General features: G+C 44.6%; 1 protein-coding gene across 1 annotated transcript in view; it reads left to right on the plus strand.

The window, feature by feature from the left end:
• The window catches only part of LOC110509844 (myosin-IIIb), a 59,547-nt gene that overhangs the window by 22,831 nt on the left and 20,877 nt on the right, over positions 1 to 15,839 (plus strand). The window contains exons 5-9 of the mRNA XM_021590983.2: positions 8,911 to 9,013; positions 9,177 to 9,333; positions 9,973 to 10,075; positions 10,287 to 10,412; positions 12,530 to 12,638. Of these exons, the coding sequence (XP_021446658.1) occupies positions 8,911 to 9,013; positions 9,177 to 9,333; positions 9,973 to 10,075; positions 10,287 to 10,412; positions 12,530 to 12,638 (598 nt within the window). The remainder of the gene's footprint in view (positions 1 to 8,910; positions 9,014 to 9,176; positions 9,334 to 9,972; positions 10,076 to 10,286; positions 10,413 to 12,529; positions 12,639 to 15,839) is intronic.

A 15,839-nucleotide genomic window follows, 5' to 3' on the forward strand; every position in this document is an offset into this window, starting at 1 on the left:
CTTCCATCTGGCCACTCTTATCATAAAGGCCTTATTGGTGGATTGCTGCAGAGATGGTTGTCCTTCTGGAAGGTTCTCCCATCTCCACAGAGGAACTCTGGAGCTCTGTCAGTGACCATCAGGGTTCTTGGTCACCTCCCTGACCAAGTCCCTTCTCCCCTGATGGCTCAGTTTGTTGGGCAGCCAGCTCTAGGAATGGTGGTTCCAAACCTCTTCCATTTACGAATGATGGAGGCCACTGCGTTCTTGGGGACCTTCAATGCTGCATAAATGTTTTGGTACCCTTCCCCAGATCTGTGCCCTAACACAATCCTGTATGGAAGGGCTATGGAGCATTTACTTCAACCTCTTGGCTTGGTTTTTGATCTGACATACACTGTCAACTGTGGCACATTTTTATATAGACAGGTTTGTGCGCCTTTCCGAATCATGTCCAAAGGGTCTAAATACTTATGTAAATAAGGTATTTCATTTGGATTTTTTTTTTTTTATGTGCAAAAATTTAAACCTGTTTTCTCTGTCATTGTAGGGTATTGTGTGTAGATTGAGGACGTGGTGCCCACATTCTGAAATATGATTTGTCCCCCTCAGTCTTATCATTGGAATGTGGTATAAAACAGGGAGACGGTGTGCTTTAGGACCATGCGGCCGCCTCCGAGTGGTCGGGTAGGCTGTTTTTGGAGTGTGCATCCGACTGGGTAAAAAAAAAAAATAGAATCCCTTCCTCACTTCTGAAACCAAAGTTGCGCCCCTGTTCAGCATGGTTGACCGCTTGAGGGGAAGGGGGCAGGGGAGATGGTCTCTATCTTCTGTTGTATTAACTATGCTGTGTATTCCCCCTCATTCATAGTAGTGTTCAGTGATAGTTGAAAGTGATATAGCATCAATCAAGTGATGCTATGATAACCTTATCTAATGGCTACATATACAGTATTATGTTGTAGGATTGTCATCCATCATGACCAAAGGTTATTATCTGCTTTGATATTGGAGAAGTATGATCTAATGCACACCCCTTTGAAATGTCATTGGACACATGTTGAGGATGGTCCTTTTGAAATAAGATGGTGGTATAGCGCTGTGCTTTTTCTTCGTGTACTACAGTACGGTCCACTGTGTTGCATTGGTTACCAAACTTGTTCTCATTGTGACCGAAATGAAAAGCTTTAGAATTTTCTTGTGACCCACCAAATACACACAACCACGTTTCTGGATTTCTGCCACAACCCAAGAGACACTTCCTTCCTACCATTTTGGAATCTCAAACGGAATATCATAACATCATGGATGTTTTACTTTTCTACCTCTTTTTGACTTCCTCTTGGCTCCCCCACTGTGATGATTACTATGGTAAACACACAGACTTGACCGACACCTCTCTCCGGCCCCTGTTTTCTCACGCCTGTCTCATGGTACGAGAAGTTCTCTGTGGGACACGGGATGAGACTGAGGGCCTCGAGGAAAACTAGGAAGTGTGGGGAAATTCCTCCAGCCTTTCTGGGGAATTGCATCACTGGGACTTGGTGGGAGTGATTGGCTGGCTCCTTGGCTGTGAGCTAGGGTTCAGAGAAAGGCTGTGTTTGACAACACTTTTTATTACACTGATGTTATTTCGGGGTACATGTGGTTGTAGTAGACATGGATTTGATTAGCTTGTATGGCTTAGGTCAGTATTCTGTAATGTACTGTACATTCGCTGGTTATTCTCACAAGTGTTACAGCTGCATGTTCTCTTCAGTCAGGGTGCTGATGAAGTATTCTAGACCTTTTTGGAACAGTGGAAAATGCAGTTCAACTGACCACTAAAAAACAGAGTAAGAATGGAAATATGGGTTTTCAGATATACTGTAGCCACATGTTCAAAGTCACTACTTTTTCTATGCCACGTAATGGTTTGCTTGCGTGTCTGCAGAGTAGGGATAATTGGGAGAGCCAAAGGGGGAGTACAGAGTTCCAGCAGTCAATAAAACATATTTTCCAGAGTTTCACATCTTCCATTTCCCCCTGCTGTTCTGCTGCGGTCTTCTGATGAGTTTGAGACAATCGTAGGTTCACTGAGTCCAAGTAAACATTCATAATGCAAACACTTTTTCATAAATCACTGTTCACACCATACAGTTATGTTTCATTCATTGTACTTAAAGTGCTCCCTGGAACAAGTACATGGTATTGACGATCTCACTTGACTATTCCTAATATGGTACATATTCTACCCTCTCTGACTGTTGTCAACAGTTGGCCTGGTAATTGACGGGATGAGGGAAGTGAGAACTTAGAGGTTAAGAGTGAAATATGTTGAAAGGCTGACAGGAAATCCTGTGTCATTTACTCCTACCTCGGCATGCAATCCCCTCATTGTGGTCACAGCCAGGACATTGGTTTCATTACATGTTTTGCATTATTGTTTAAAAACAAGTATATTGCTCTCGCTGCATTCTTTTATATGTTTGCTAATGTTCATTTGTTAACTTTTGCACACAGGTTGATAAGTCATCACCCCCACATTTTTGATGGTCTGCTAGAGTTCAACACACTGACATGACTTGTAATCTAGTTATATCGAGTTGAAGGCGATGTTACAAAGTGTTTTATAGCTTCAATATGCCATCAGTTTTCCCTGAATAACTGCATTGTATTCCTCGTCCAACTTTCACTTCCTTCATTCTCCTGAGGTGTCTATATATCATTAATTTACACATGAATCCAATGACCTTTTAACTTTAGTATTCATTTCCCCTGGGGAAAACTCTTGACCTTGCTCCTTTGCTATTGTGATATCTTGGTTTCAAAGTACCACATCCTTAACTTTCATGCTCTTTACTAGTCAGGAAACAAGTGAAAGGTTTCACTGGTCATGAATTCTGTATTGTATTGCATCCAGAGAACAATGCTATCATTCTTCCCTTGTTTATCCGATGATACAATCACGTTTTATTGGTCACATACACATGGTTAGCAGATGTTAATGCGAGTGTAGTGATGCTTGTGCTTCTAGTTCCGACTGCAGTAAAAACTAACAAGTAATCTAACAATTTCCCAACAACTACCTAATACACTCCAATCTAGAGAGGTGAATGAGAATAAGTACAGTTGAAGTCGGAAGTTTACATACACTTAGGATAGTCATTAACACTTGTTTTTCAACCACTCCACAAGTTTCTTGTTAACAAACTATAGTTTGGCAAGTCAGTTAGGACATCTACTTTGTGCATGACACAAGTCATTTTAACAATGGTTTACAGACAGTTTATTTCACTTATAATTCACTGTATCACAATTCCAGTGGGTCAGAAGTTTACATACACTAGGTTGACTGTGCCTTTTAAACAGCTTGGAAAATTCCAGAAGATTTCAAGGCTTTAGAAGCTTCTGATAGGCTAATTGACATAATTTGAGTCAATTGGAGGTGTATCCGTGGATGTATTTCAAGGCCTACCTTCAAACTCAGTGCCTCTTTACTTGACATCATGGGAAAATAAAAAATAACCTAGACCTCAGAAATAAAATTGTAAATTGTAGACCTCCACAAGTCTGGTTCATCCTTGGGAGCAATTTCCAAACTCCTGAAGGTACCACGTTCATCTGTACAAACAATAGTACGCAAGTATAAACACCATGGGACCACACAGCTGTCATACCAATCAGGAATTAGACGCGTTCTTTCTCCAAGAGATGAATGTACTTTTGTGCGAAAAGTGCAAATCAATCCCAGAACAACAGCAAGGACCTTGTGAGATGCTGGAGGAAACAGGTCCTATATCGACATAACCTGAAAGGCCGCTCAGCAAGCAAGAAGCCATTGCTCCAAAACCGCCATTAAAAAAGCCAGAGTACGGTTTACAACTGCACATGGGGACAAAGATCGTACTTTTTGGAGAAATGTCCTCTGGTCTGATGAAACAAAAATAGAACTGTTTGACCGTAATGACCATCATTATGTTTGGAGGAAAAAGGGGGAGGCTTGCAAGCCGACGAACACCATCCCAACTGTGAAGCACGGGGGTGGCAGCATCATGTTGTGGGGGTGCTTTGCAGCAGGAGGGACTGGTGTACTTCGCAAAATAGATGGAATCATGAGGAAAGAAAATTGTGGATATATTGAAGCAACATCTCAAGACATCAGCCAGAAAGTTAAAGCTTGGTTGCAAATGGGTCTTCCAAATGGACAAGGACCCCAAACATACATCCAAAGTTGTGGCAAAATGGTTTAAGGACAACGAAGTCAAGCTATTGGAGTGGCTATCACAAAGCCCTGACCTCAATCCTACAGAAAATTTGTGGGCAGAACTGAAAAAGTGTGTGCGAGCAAGGAGGCCTACAAACCTGACTCAGCTACACCAGCTCTGTTAGGAGGAATGGTCCAAAATTCCCCCAACTTATTGTGGGAAGCTTGTGGAAGGCTGCCCGAAACATTTGACCCAAGTTAAACAATTTAACAGGCAATGCTACCAAATACTAATTGAGTGTATGAAAACTTCTGACCCACTGGGAATGTGATGAAAGAAATAAAAGCTGAAATAAGTTATTCTCTATTTTCTATTTTGACATTTCAAATTCTTAAAATAAAGTGGTGATCCTGACTCACCCCTGGACAGGGATTTTTTACAATGATTAAATGTCAGGAATATGAGAAACTGAGTTTAAATGTATTTGGCTAAGGTGTATGTAAACTTCCGACTTCAACTGTACAGTCGTGCCCAAAAGTTTTGAGAATGTCACACATATTAATATTCACAAAGTCTGCTGCCTCAGTTTGTATGATGGCAATTTGCATATACTCCAGAATGTTATGAAGAGTGATCAGATGAATTGCAAAGTCCCTCTTTGCCATGCAAATGAACTGAATACCCCAAAAACATTTCCACGGCATTTCAGCCCTGCCACAAAAGGACGAGCTGACATGTCAGTGATTCTCTCGTTAACACAGGTGTGAGTGTTGACGAGGACAAGGCTGGAGATCACTCTGTCATGCTGATTTGAGTTTGAATAACAGACTGGAAGCTTCAAAATGAGGGGGGTGCTTGGAATCATTGTTCTTCCTCTGTCAATCATGGTTAACTGCAAGGAAACACGTGCCGTCATCATTGCTTTGCACAAAAAGGGCTTCACAGGCAAGGATATTGCTGCCAGTAAGATTGCACCTAAGTCAACCATTTATCGGATCATCAAGAACTTCAAGGAGAGCGGTTCAGTTGTTGTGAAGAAGGCTTCAGGGCACCCAAGAAAGTCCAGCAAGCGCCAAGACCGTATCCTGAAGTTGATTCAGCTGCGGGATCGGGGCACCACCTGTACAGAGCTTGCTCAGGAATGGCAGCCGGCAGGTGTGAGTGCATCTGCACGCACAGTGAGGCGAAGACTTTTGGAGGATGGTCTGGTGTCAAGAAGGGCAGCAAAGAAGCCACTTCTCTCCAGGAAACACATCAAGGACAGACTGGTATTCTGCAAAATGTACAGGGATTGGACTGTTGAGGACTGGGGTAAAGTAATTTTCTCTGAATCCCCTTTCCGATTGTTTGGGGCATCCAGAAAAAAGCTTGTCCGGAGAAGATGAGGTGGGCGCTACCATCAGTCATGTGTCATGCCAACAGTAAAGCATCCAGAGACCATTCATGTGTGGGGTTGCTTCTCAGCCAAGGGAGTGGGCTCACTCACAGTTTTGCCTAAGAACACAGCCATGAATAAAAAATGGTACCAACACATCCTCCGAGAGCAACTTTTCCCAACCGTCCAGGAACAGTTTAGGTGACGAACAATGCCCTTTCCAGCATGATGGAGCACCTTGCCATAAGGCAAAAGTGATAACTAAGTGGCTCGGGGAACAAAACATTGATATTTTGGGTTCATGGCCAGGAAACTCCCCAGATCTTAATCCCATTGAGAACTTGTGGTCAATCCTCAAGAGGCAGGTGGACAAACAAAACCCCACAAATTCTGACAAACTCCAAGCATTGATTATGCAAGAATGGGCTGCCATCAGTCAGGATGTTGCCCAGAAGTTAATTGACAGCATGCCAAGGCAGATTGCAGAGGTCTTGAAAAAGTAGGGTCAACACTGCAAATATCAACTTCATGTAATTGTCAATAAAAGCCTTTGGCACTTATGAAATGCTTGTAATTATACTTCAGTATCCCATAGTAACATCTGACAATAATATCTAAAGACACTGAAGCAGCAACCTTTTGTGGAAATTAATATTTGTCATTCTCAAAACTTTTGGCCACGACTCTACATGTAAGTAAACTCAGCAAAAAAAGAAACGTCCTCTCACTGTCAACTACGTTTATTTTCAGCAAACAGCTTAACATGTGTAAATATTTGTGTTTACATAAGATTCAACAACTGAGACATAAACTGAACAAGTTCCACAGACATGTGACTAACATAAATGGAATAATGTGTCCCTGTACAAAGGGGGGGTCAAAATCAAAAGTAACAGTCAGTATCTGGTGTGGCCACCAGCTATTGTGTGGCTGTCCTGCTATGTTGTTGTGCCCTATGATGCAGTCAGTTGTTGTGCCCTGCGATAGTGGCTGTCCCGCTATGTTGTAGTGCCCTATGATGCAGTCAGTTGTTGTGCCCTGCGATAGTGGCTGTCCCGCTATGTTGTAGTGCCCTATGATGCAGTCAGTTGTTGTGCCCTGCGATAGTGGCTGTCCCGCTATGTTGTAGTGCCCTATGAAACCGTGTTTAAACCCTTTACAATGAAGATCTGTGAAGTTATTTGGATTTTTTCAAATTATCTTTGAAAGACAGCGTCCTGAAAAATCAAACCAAATCAAATTTATTTATATAGCCCTTCGTACATCAGCTGATATCTCAAAGTGCTGTACAGAAACCCAGCCTAAAACCCCAAACAGCAAGCAATGCAGGTGTAGAAGCACGGTGGCTAGGAAAAACTCCCTAGAAAGGCCAAAACCTAGGAAGAAACCTAGAGAGGAACCAGGCTATGTGGGGTGGCCAGTCCTCTTCTGGCTGTGCCGGGTGGAGATTATAACAAAACATGGTCAAGATGTTCAAATGTTCATAGATGACCAGCATGGTCGAATAATAATAATAATAATAATAATAATAATAATAATAAGGCAGAATAGTTGAAACTGGAGCAGCAGCACAGTCAGGTGGACTGGGGACAGCAAGGAGTCATCATGTCAGGTATTCCTGGGGCATGGTCCTAGGGCTCAGGTCCTCCGAGAGAGAGAAAGAAAGAGAGAATTAGAGAGAGCATATGTGGGATGGCCAGTCCTCTTCTGGCTGTGCCGGGTGGAGATTATAACAGAACATGGCCAAGATGTTCAAATGTTCATAAATGACCAGCATGGTCAAATAATAATAAGGCAGAACAGTTGAAACTGGAGCAGCAGCACAGCCAGGTGGACTGGGGACAGCAAGGAGTCATCATGTCAGGTATTCCTGGGGCATGGTCCTAGGGCTCAGGTCCTCCGAGAGAGAGAAAGAAAGAGAGAATTAGAGAGAGCATATGTGGGATGGCCAGTCCTCTTCTGGCTGTGCCGGGTGGAGATTATAACAGAACATGGCCAAGATGTTCAAATGTTCATAAATGACCAGCATGGTCGAATAATAATAAGGCAGAACAGTTGAAACTGGAGCAGCAGCACAGCCAGGTGGACTGGGGACAGCAAGGAGTCATCATGTCAGGTAGTCCTGGGGCATGGTCCTAGGGCTCAGGTCCTCCGAGAGAGAGAAAGAGAGAAGGAGAGAATTAGAGAACGCACACTTAGATTCACACAGGACACCGAATAGGACAGGAGAAGTACTCCAGATATAACAAACTGACCCTAGCCCCCCGACACATAAACTACTGCAGCATAAATACTGGAGGCTGAGACAGGAGGGGTCAGGAGACACTGTGGCCCACTCCGAGGACACCCCCGGACAGGGCCAAACAGGAAGGATATAACCCCACCCACTTTGCCAAAGCACAGCCCCCACACCACTAGAGGGATATCTTCAACCACCAACTTACCATCCTGAGACAAGGCTGAGTATAGCCCACAAAGACCTCCGCCACGGCACAACCCAAGGGAGGGGGGGCGCCGCCAACCAACCCAGACAGGATGACCACATCAGTGACTCAACCCACTCAGGTGACGCACCCCCTCCAGGGACAGCATGAGAGAGCCCCAGTAAAGCCAGTGACTCAGCCCCTGTAATAGGGTTAGAGGCAGAGAATCCCAGTGGAAAGAGGGGAACCGGCCAGGCAGAGACAGCAAGGGCGGTTCGTTGCTCCAGAGCCTTTAGGGACGTTTACTTCTTTTGCTGAGTTTATATGGATGAGCGATTGCCGAGCTGCATAGGCAAGGTGCAATAGATGTTATAAAATACAGTATATACATCAAATGAAACTTTATTTGTTACATGTGCCAGATTCAACAAGTGTAGACCTTACCGTGAAATGCTTACTTCACAGTAAGGTCTACACTTGTTGTACTTGTAAGATATGTAAACATTATTAAAGTGGCATTTGTTTAAAGTGACTAGTGATCCATTTTATTGAAGTGGCCAGTGATTGTGTCTCAATGTAAGCAGCAGCCTCTCTGTGTTAGTGATGGCTGTTTAACAGTCTGATGGCCTTGAGATAGAAGCTGTATTTCAGTCTCTCGGTCCCAGCTTCGATGCACCTGTACTGACCTCGCCTTCTGGATGGCAGCAGTGTGAATGGGCAGTGGCCCGGGTGGTGGTTGTCCTTGAATAAACCGTGCCCCTCTAATATAGTGTGGTCAGGCACACGGCTAGTGAACTACACAAATGCTGTATACCTCTTGGAAAGTTGCAAATCTATCGATGTCTTGTGATTAGGGCTTGGAAATGTTAAACTCCTGGCTCCATGTAGGATCACCATGATGTAAGCTCTGGTGCTGTACTGATCTTGTGCTGTATGGTATTTCTAGGTGAATCCTCTGCTGGAGGCCTTTGGCAATGCCCAGACTGTGATGAATGACAACAGCAGTCGCTTCGGGAAGTACATTCAGCTGCGCTTCCACAACTCCTCAGGTGGGTGGGGGGGTGGGGGTGTGTATTCATCTATTGTGTGTACTTATGTTCATATTTGTTTATTTATACACTAAATGTATGTGGTGATTGCATTGATACGACAGACATGTAGCATGACTTGATCCTGTGTGTGTCCTTGTGTGTGGTGCTGTGCTCTTAACAGTAAAAGGAGCTAAGATCAACGAGTACCTCCTGGAGAAGTCTCGTGTGGTCCACCAGGATGAGGGCGAGAGAAACTTCCATATCTTCTACTGCATGCTGGCGGGCATCTCCCCGGAGGACAAAGACATGTATGGACTCCTGGACCCCACGCAGTACAGGTGGGTCCACTGTGATGTTATCATTCTGCAACGTTTCCTCCACAGGTAGTGATGACTCTGTGGGTGTGGTCTGGGAAGTTAGACATTTCCACAGAGTCATAGGGTCACACTGTAATAATTTAATTTTTTTATGTTTCTGACATAAACCAAGGTTTTTGTTTTGGAACTCTGATATCTAGTCTTAATGTTCCTTCCTGCCTTTTTTGGTTCTTATGGCTTATACAAATAGCGACCACATATAGTTCTCAGTGTTGTTCAGTATGTGTATGCTACTTGTATTTCACTTCTTCTTGACAGTTGAACAGGCCTAGGCCTGGAGTGAAATGCTAGTTATTTAAACAATGTGGTGTTTGTAGTGCGCTATGATGCAGTCAGTTGCTGTGCCCTACGATAGTGGCTACCCTGCTATGTTGTAGTGCCCTATGATGCAGTCAGTTGTTGTGCCCTGCGATAGTGGCTGTCCAGCTATGTTGTAGTGCCCTATGATACAGTGCAGCAATGTAGAAGCCTCAAAGTGTTTGTCAATCAGATATGCATTATGCGTTGACCGTTATGCCCCCTACATATGTAGCCTGTGTGTGTGTTCTGTGCTCACTCATCAGATCTGTATAAATGTGTTTCTGTGGCTGTGTCTGTCAGGTATCTGAATGGGCGGTACGGCTCTGAGGACATAGTGAGGAAATGGGGGGAGAAGTACAGTGAAGTGTGTAACGCAATGGACATGGTGGGATTTCAGGAACAGGTAAGACTTCTCTGAAACTCTTTCTCATCCATCCGTTTGCAGTATGTCAGCCATGAGGGCAACATCTGAATCTGATTGATTGTACTTTGTTGGACTAATTGGTTGATTGACTGATAAACAAATTGTTAGATGTTATTAACCAGTTGATAAATGACCAATTGATTGACTGACAGATGGACTGATTGTATATATGTATATGTTGTGTCATCAGGAGAAGGTAGACATGATGACTATCCTGGCAGGGATCCTGTCTTTGGGAAACATCATGTTTGAGCCCACAGAGACCGACGTGCTCAGGGTCACTGGCAAGTCTATGGGCTGGCTCAAAGCCACAGCTGTGAGTCTACATCCTCCTCCACTCCTTCTTTGCCATTCTTTCTTTTGCTCTCAAGGAAATGGCTAGTCTGGCAGTATCAATTATTACGAACGTGAGAGGATGGTACTGCCAAACCAATAGATTCATGAATAAGCTAATTAAAATGGGTGGCTACAGAGTATATTTTGGGTTCTCGAGTGGGCCAGCGGTCTAAGGCACTGCATCTCAGTGCAAGAGTTGTCACTACAGACCCTGGTTTGATTCCAGGCTGTAACACAACCGGCCAGGATTGGGAGTCCCATAGGGCGGCGCACAATTAGCTCAGCGTCGTTAGGGTTTGTCCAGGGAAGGCCGTCATTGTAAATAAGAATTTGTTCTTAACTGACTTGCCTAGTTAAATAAAATAAACATTTAATTCCATTTGGCCTCGTTTAGTAGCAGCTTCTGTTAACATATGCAGTTTACTTATTGACCTATTGGTGTTTTCTAAGATTACAGTAGGCATTTTTGACCTTTTCCTCCATAAATGTTCATCAGTGGTATTGACATAGCAAAATATTAACTACAAGAACAGTTCCAATCAACAGTTTACAGTAGAAGAGTCATCTGATAGTGGTTTATGCAGCAGAAGGAAGGGGTCCAACGACTAAGCTAGGGGAAGAAACTGTTGATTATCAGTCCTGAGCATACATGGTAAAAAAACAAACAAGGGGATTTTTGAGGCAATCACTACAGTACTTTCTTTACAAAATCACCTCTGACCTTTATAACATGGGCAGCTGCTGGCTCATGGAGACAGTTTTGACACTTTGTGTGTTCTTTTCAACTAGTTTGTGTGTCCATGATATTTAAACGTTCTGCTGCGTCTGTTCGTTTGCGTATGCATAGATCCACATGCTATTTAAACAGGTGTGTGTGCGTGCCTTCAATTTAAACAGGTGAATGATTGCACCCTGCTCCGCTGTCCCTCTTGATTAGCAGCCCTCCCAGGCCGGCAGTGGGCTGAGGCAACATCTGGCCAGCTTAGATAAGACACAGGGTCACGAGGGGCTATATTTGGAGTTTAATGGAGAGGTACTGCTCACGATGCTAGGTTAACTTCCACCTGACGCAGGATCAGCTGGTCTTTGCCCAGTTTTCATCGTCATCATTATGAGCAAAACATCTTCACAGATCTGGATACTGAGGGGATTTGGGTTCTAGCAACAGGGGTGATTAGGGCACGCTAGCAACAGGGGTGATTAGGGCACATTAGCAACAGGGGTGATTAGGGCACGCTAGCAACAGGGGTGATTAGGGCACGCTAGCAACAGGGGTGATTAGGGCACGCTAGCAACAGGGGTGATTAGGGCACGCTAGCAACAGGGGTAATTAGGGCACGCTAGCAACAGGGGTGATTAGGGCACGCTAGCAACAGGTGTCTGACCACTGTAATTGCTTCTCCCTTCGTGATCCTAATGCTAAACTGTTGCTAATATAGACAAACACAAAATATTTGGTTCCTGACTGTCCACTGACTATTACTGGGTATCCAGATATGAAGCAAATGTATAGTTTGAGTGAAATATACCTTTTTGGGGGCTAATAGTACAAATCTATAGCATTAGGACTGTTTCCCCTTTTTTAACATTGATTAATTGAAAGTATTGCTGTCTGAGGATGGTCTTTGTTTGATGTTTGGCAGGTTTTTGCATGATAGCATTGCCTAGCAATGCCATGACCTTAGCTTTGCATGTTCAATAGGGCCACGTCTGGGCTAAAAGGGCCTTGGGGCTGGGTTATCTAGGAGCTATTGTGTGTAAGGTTGTGTACTTTGTACACTTTCTGTGCCTATGTTTTTGTGTGTTAATCTGATCATGGAAGTATCCCTTTAACACGTGGATACTGTTTGTCTCTGCGTGCAGTTTGATGGAAGTTGTTGACTGTCATTAACGCTGTTAGCATGCTAGTAGATACCGTAAACTTCCAGTCATTGTGCTAACGCTAGTTAGTATTGGCTTGCGAAACTACCTCTAACTTATTTTATACTGGATGCAGAGACATACAAATGACTCTGGGGAAGTAGATGACGGATCATTAAGGATCATTGACAAAATCCTGAAGTATCCCTTTTAATATTGGTGTGTTTGCCTTCTCAGGGTCAGTTTGGGGTGCAGGAGGAGGAGTTGCTGAGGAGTCTGACCTGTACTCTGTCTGTGACGAGAGGAGAAGCCATCCGCAGGCTGCACAACCAGCAGCAGGCCGAGGGTAAGGAGAAAAGCTCTGGTCCAGGATCCGCTTCCCTTACCACATCACCTTAGCCATTAGAAAGGAGGGCCTGAGTCCGTATTAACCACCATGGATACTAACTGTTGTTGGGCCTCTAGAACCCAGTTTCGTAATTCATTTGGGCTTTCCATGAAACTGGAGAGCACACGGTTTATGTACATTCCTGACCGTGCTAGAACAGTATGAAAGAACATTACAGGATACGGTTTAATACAGTAAATGTACCGTGTCTTACTAATGCCAGCCAATGATGTCCCTAAGATATTTGACAATTTTTTTGTGTTTTCACCCTAATGGTTAAGGTTAGGATTAAGGGAGGGTAAACTGACCACAACTTCCTCCTCGTGTGTTTAAAGAAGGCCCATGTCTGTCTGACCAACCACTGTAAATTGTATTGTATTTATTAAAGATCCTCATTAGTTCCTGCAAAGGCAGCAGCTACTCTTCCTGGGGTCCAGCAACATTAGGCAGTTATATATACAATTAAAAAATATTACATGACATTACATTTCATAGCACATTTAGTGTGTTCCCTCAGGCCACTAATCTACTACCACATATCTACAATACAAAATCCATATGTACGTGTCTTATCATGTGTGTGTCTCTCTTCAGTCTCCGCTGTTCCATATGGTGTTTTTAAAAAAAACTCTGATTCTACTGCTTGCATCAGTTACCTGATGTGGAATAGAGTTCCATGTAGTCATGGTTCTATGTAGTACTGGGCGACTCCCATAGTCTGTTCTGGACTTGGGGATTTTGAAGAGACCTTTTGGTGGTATGTCTCAATCTCACACAAATCATCAAGGAACCCACCAGGTACAACCCTAAATCTGTAAACAAGGGCACCCTCATAGACGTCATCCTGACCAACTGGCCCTCCAAATACACCTCCGCTGTCTTCAACCAGGATCTCAGCGATCACTGCCTCATTGCCTGTATCCGCTACGGATCCGCAGTCAAATGACCACCCCTCATCACTGTCAAACGCTCCCTAAAACACTTCTGTGAGCAGGCCTTTCTAATCGATCTGGCCCGGGTATCCTGGAAGGATATTGACTTCATCCCGTCAGTTGAGGATGCCTGGTCATTCTTTAAAAGTAACTTCCTCACCATTTTAGATAAGCATGCTCCGTTCAAAAAATGCAGAACTAAGAACAGATATAGTCCTTGGTTCACTCCAGACCTGACTGCCCTCAACCAGCACAAAAACATCCTGTGGCGGACTGCAATAGCATCGAATAGTCCCCGCAATATGCAACTGTTCAGGGAAGTCAGGAACCAATACACGCAGTCAGCCAGGAAAGCAAAGGCCAGCTTCTTCAGGCAGAAATTTGCATCCTGTAGCTAACTCCAAAAAGTTCTGGGACACTGTGAAGTCCATGGAGAACAAGAGCACCTCCTCCCAGCTGCCCACTGCACTGAGGCTAGGTAACACGGTCACCACCGATAAATCAATGATTATCGAAAACTTCAACAAGCATTTCTCAACGGCTGGCCATGCCTTCCTCCTGGCTACTCCAACCTCGGCCAACAGCTCCGCCCCCCCCCCCCCCCCCCCCCCCCTGCAGCTACTCGCCCAAGCCTCTCCGGGTTCTCCTTTACCCAAATCCAGATAGCAGATGTTCTGAAAGAGCTGCAAAACCTGGACCCGTACAAATCTGCTGGGCTAGACAATCTGGACCCTCTGTTTCTGAAACTATCCGCCGCCATTGTCGCAACCCCTATTACCAGCCTGTTCAACCTCTCTTTCATATCGTCTGAGATCCCCAAGGATTGGAAAGCTGCCGCAGTCATCCCCTTCTTCAAAGGGGCGGCAGGGTAGCCTAGTGGTTAGAGCGTTGGCCTAGTAACCGAAAGGTTGCAAGTTCATATCCCCGAGCTGACATGGTACAAATCTGTCGTTCTGCCCCTGAACAGGCAGTTAACCCACTGTTCCTAGGCCGTCATTGAAAATAAGAATTTGTTCTTAACTAACTTGCCTAGTTAAATGAAGGTAAAAATAAAAAATTAAATAAAAATAAAAAGGGGGAGACACCCTGGACCCAAACTGTTACAGACCAATACCCATCCTGCCCTGCCTATCTAAGGTCTTCGAAAGCCAAGTCAACAAACAGGTCACTGACCATCTCGAATCCCACCGTACCTTCTCCGCTGTGCAATCTGGTTTCCGAGCTGGTCACGGGTGCACCTCAGCCACGCTCAAGGTACTAAACGATATCATAACCGCCATCGATAAAAGACAGTACTGTGCAGCCGTCTTCATCGACCTTGCCAAGGCTTTCGACTCTGTCAATCACCATATTCTTATCCGCAGACTCAGTAGCCTCGGTTTTTCTGATAACTGCCTTGCCTGGTTCACCAACTACTTTGCAGACAGAGTTCAGTGTGTCAAATCGGAGGGCATGCTGTCCGGTCCTCTGGCAGTCTCTATGGGGGTGCCACAGGGTTCAATTCTCGGGCCGACTCTTTTCTCTGTCTTTTCTCAAGGATGTTGCTCTTGCTACGGGCGATTCCCTGATCCACCTCTACGCAGACGACACCATTCTGTATACTTCCGGCCCGCCCTTGGACACTGTGCTATCTAACCTCCAAACAAGCTTCAATGCCATACAACACTCCTTCCGTGGCCTCCAACTGCTCTTAAACGCTAGTAAAACCAAATGCATGCTTTTCAACCGTTCGCTGCCTGCACCCGCACGCCCGACTAGCATCACCACCCTGGATGGTTCCGACCTAGAATATGTGGACATCTATAAGTGCCTAGGTGTCTGGCTAGACTGTAAACTCTCCTTCCAGACTCATATCAAACATCTCCAATCTAAAATCAAATCTAGAGTCAGCTTTCTATTCCCCAACAAAGCCTCCTTCACTCACGCCGCCAAACTTACCCTAGTAATACTGACTATCCTACCGATCCTCGACTTCGGCGATGTCATCTACAAAATAGCTTCCAATACTCTACTCAGCAAACTGGATGCAGTTTATCACAGTGCCATCCGTTTTGTTACTAAAGCACCTTATACCACCCACCACTGCGACCTGTATGCTCTAGTCGGCTGGCCCTCGCTACATATTCGTCGCCAGACCCACTGGCTCCAGGTCATCTACAAGTCCATGCTAGGTAAAGCTCCGCCTTATCTCAGTTCACTGGTCACGATGGCAACACCCACCCGTAGC

Source organism: Oncorhynchus mykiss, chromosome Y, assembly GCF_013265735.2.
Source record: "Oncorhynchus mykiss isolate Arlee chromosome Y, USDA_OmykA_1.1, whole genome shotgun sequence".
Taxonomy (NCBI): Eukaryota; Metazoa; Chordata; class Actinopteri; order Salmoniformes; family Salmonidae; genus Oncorhynchus; species Oncorhynchus mykiss.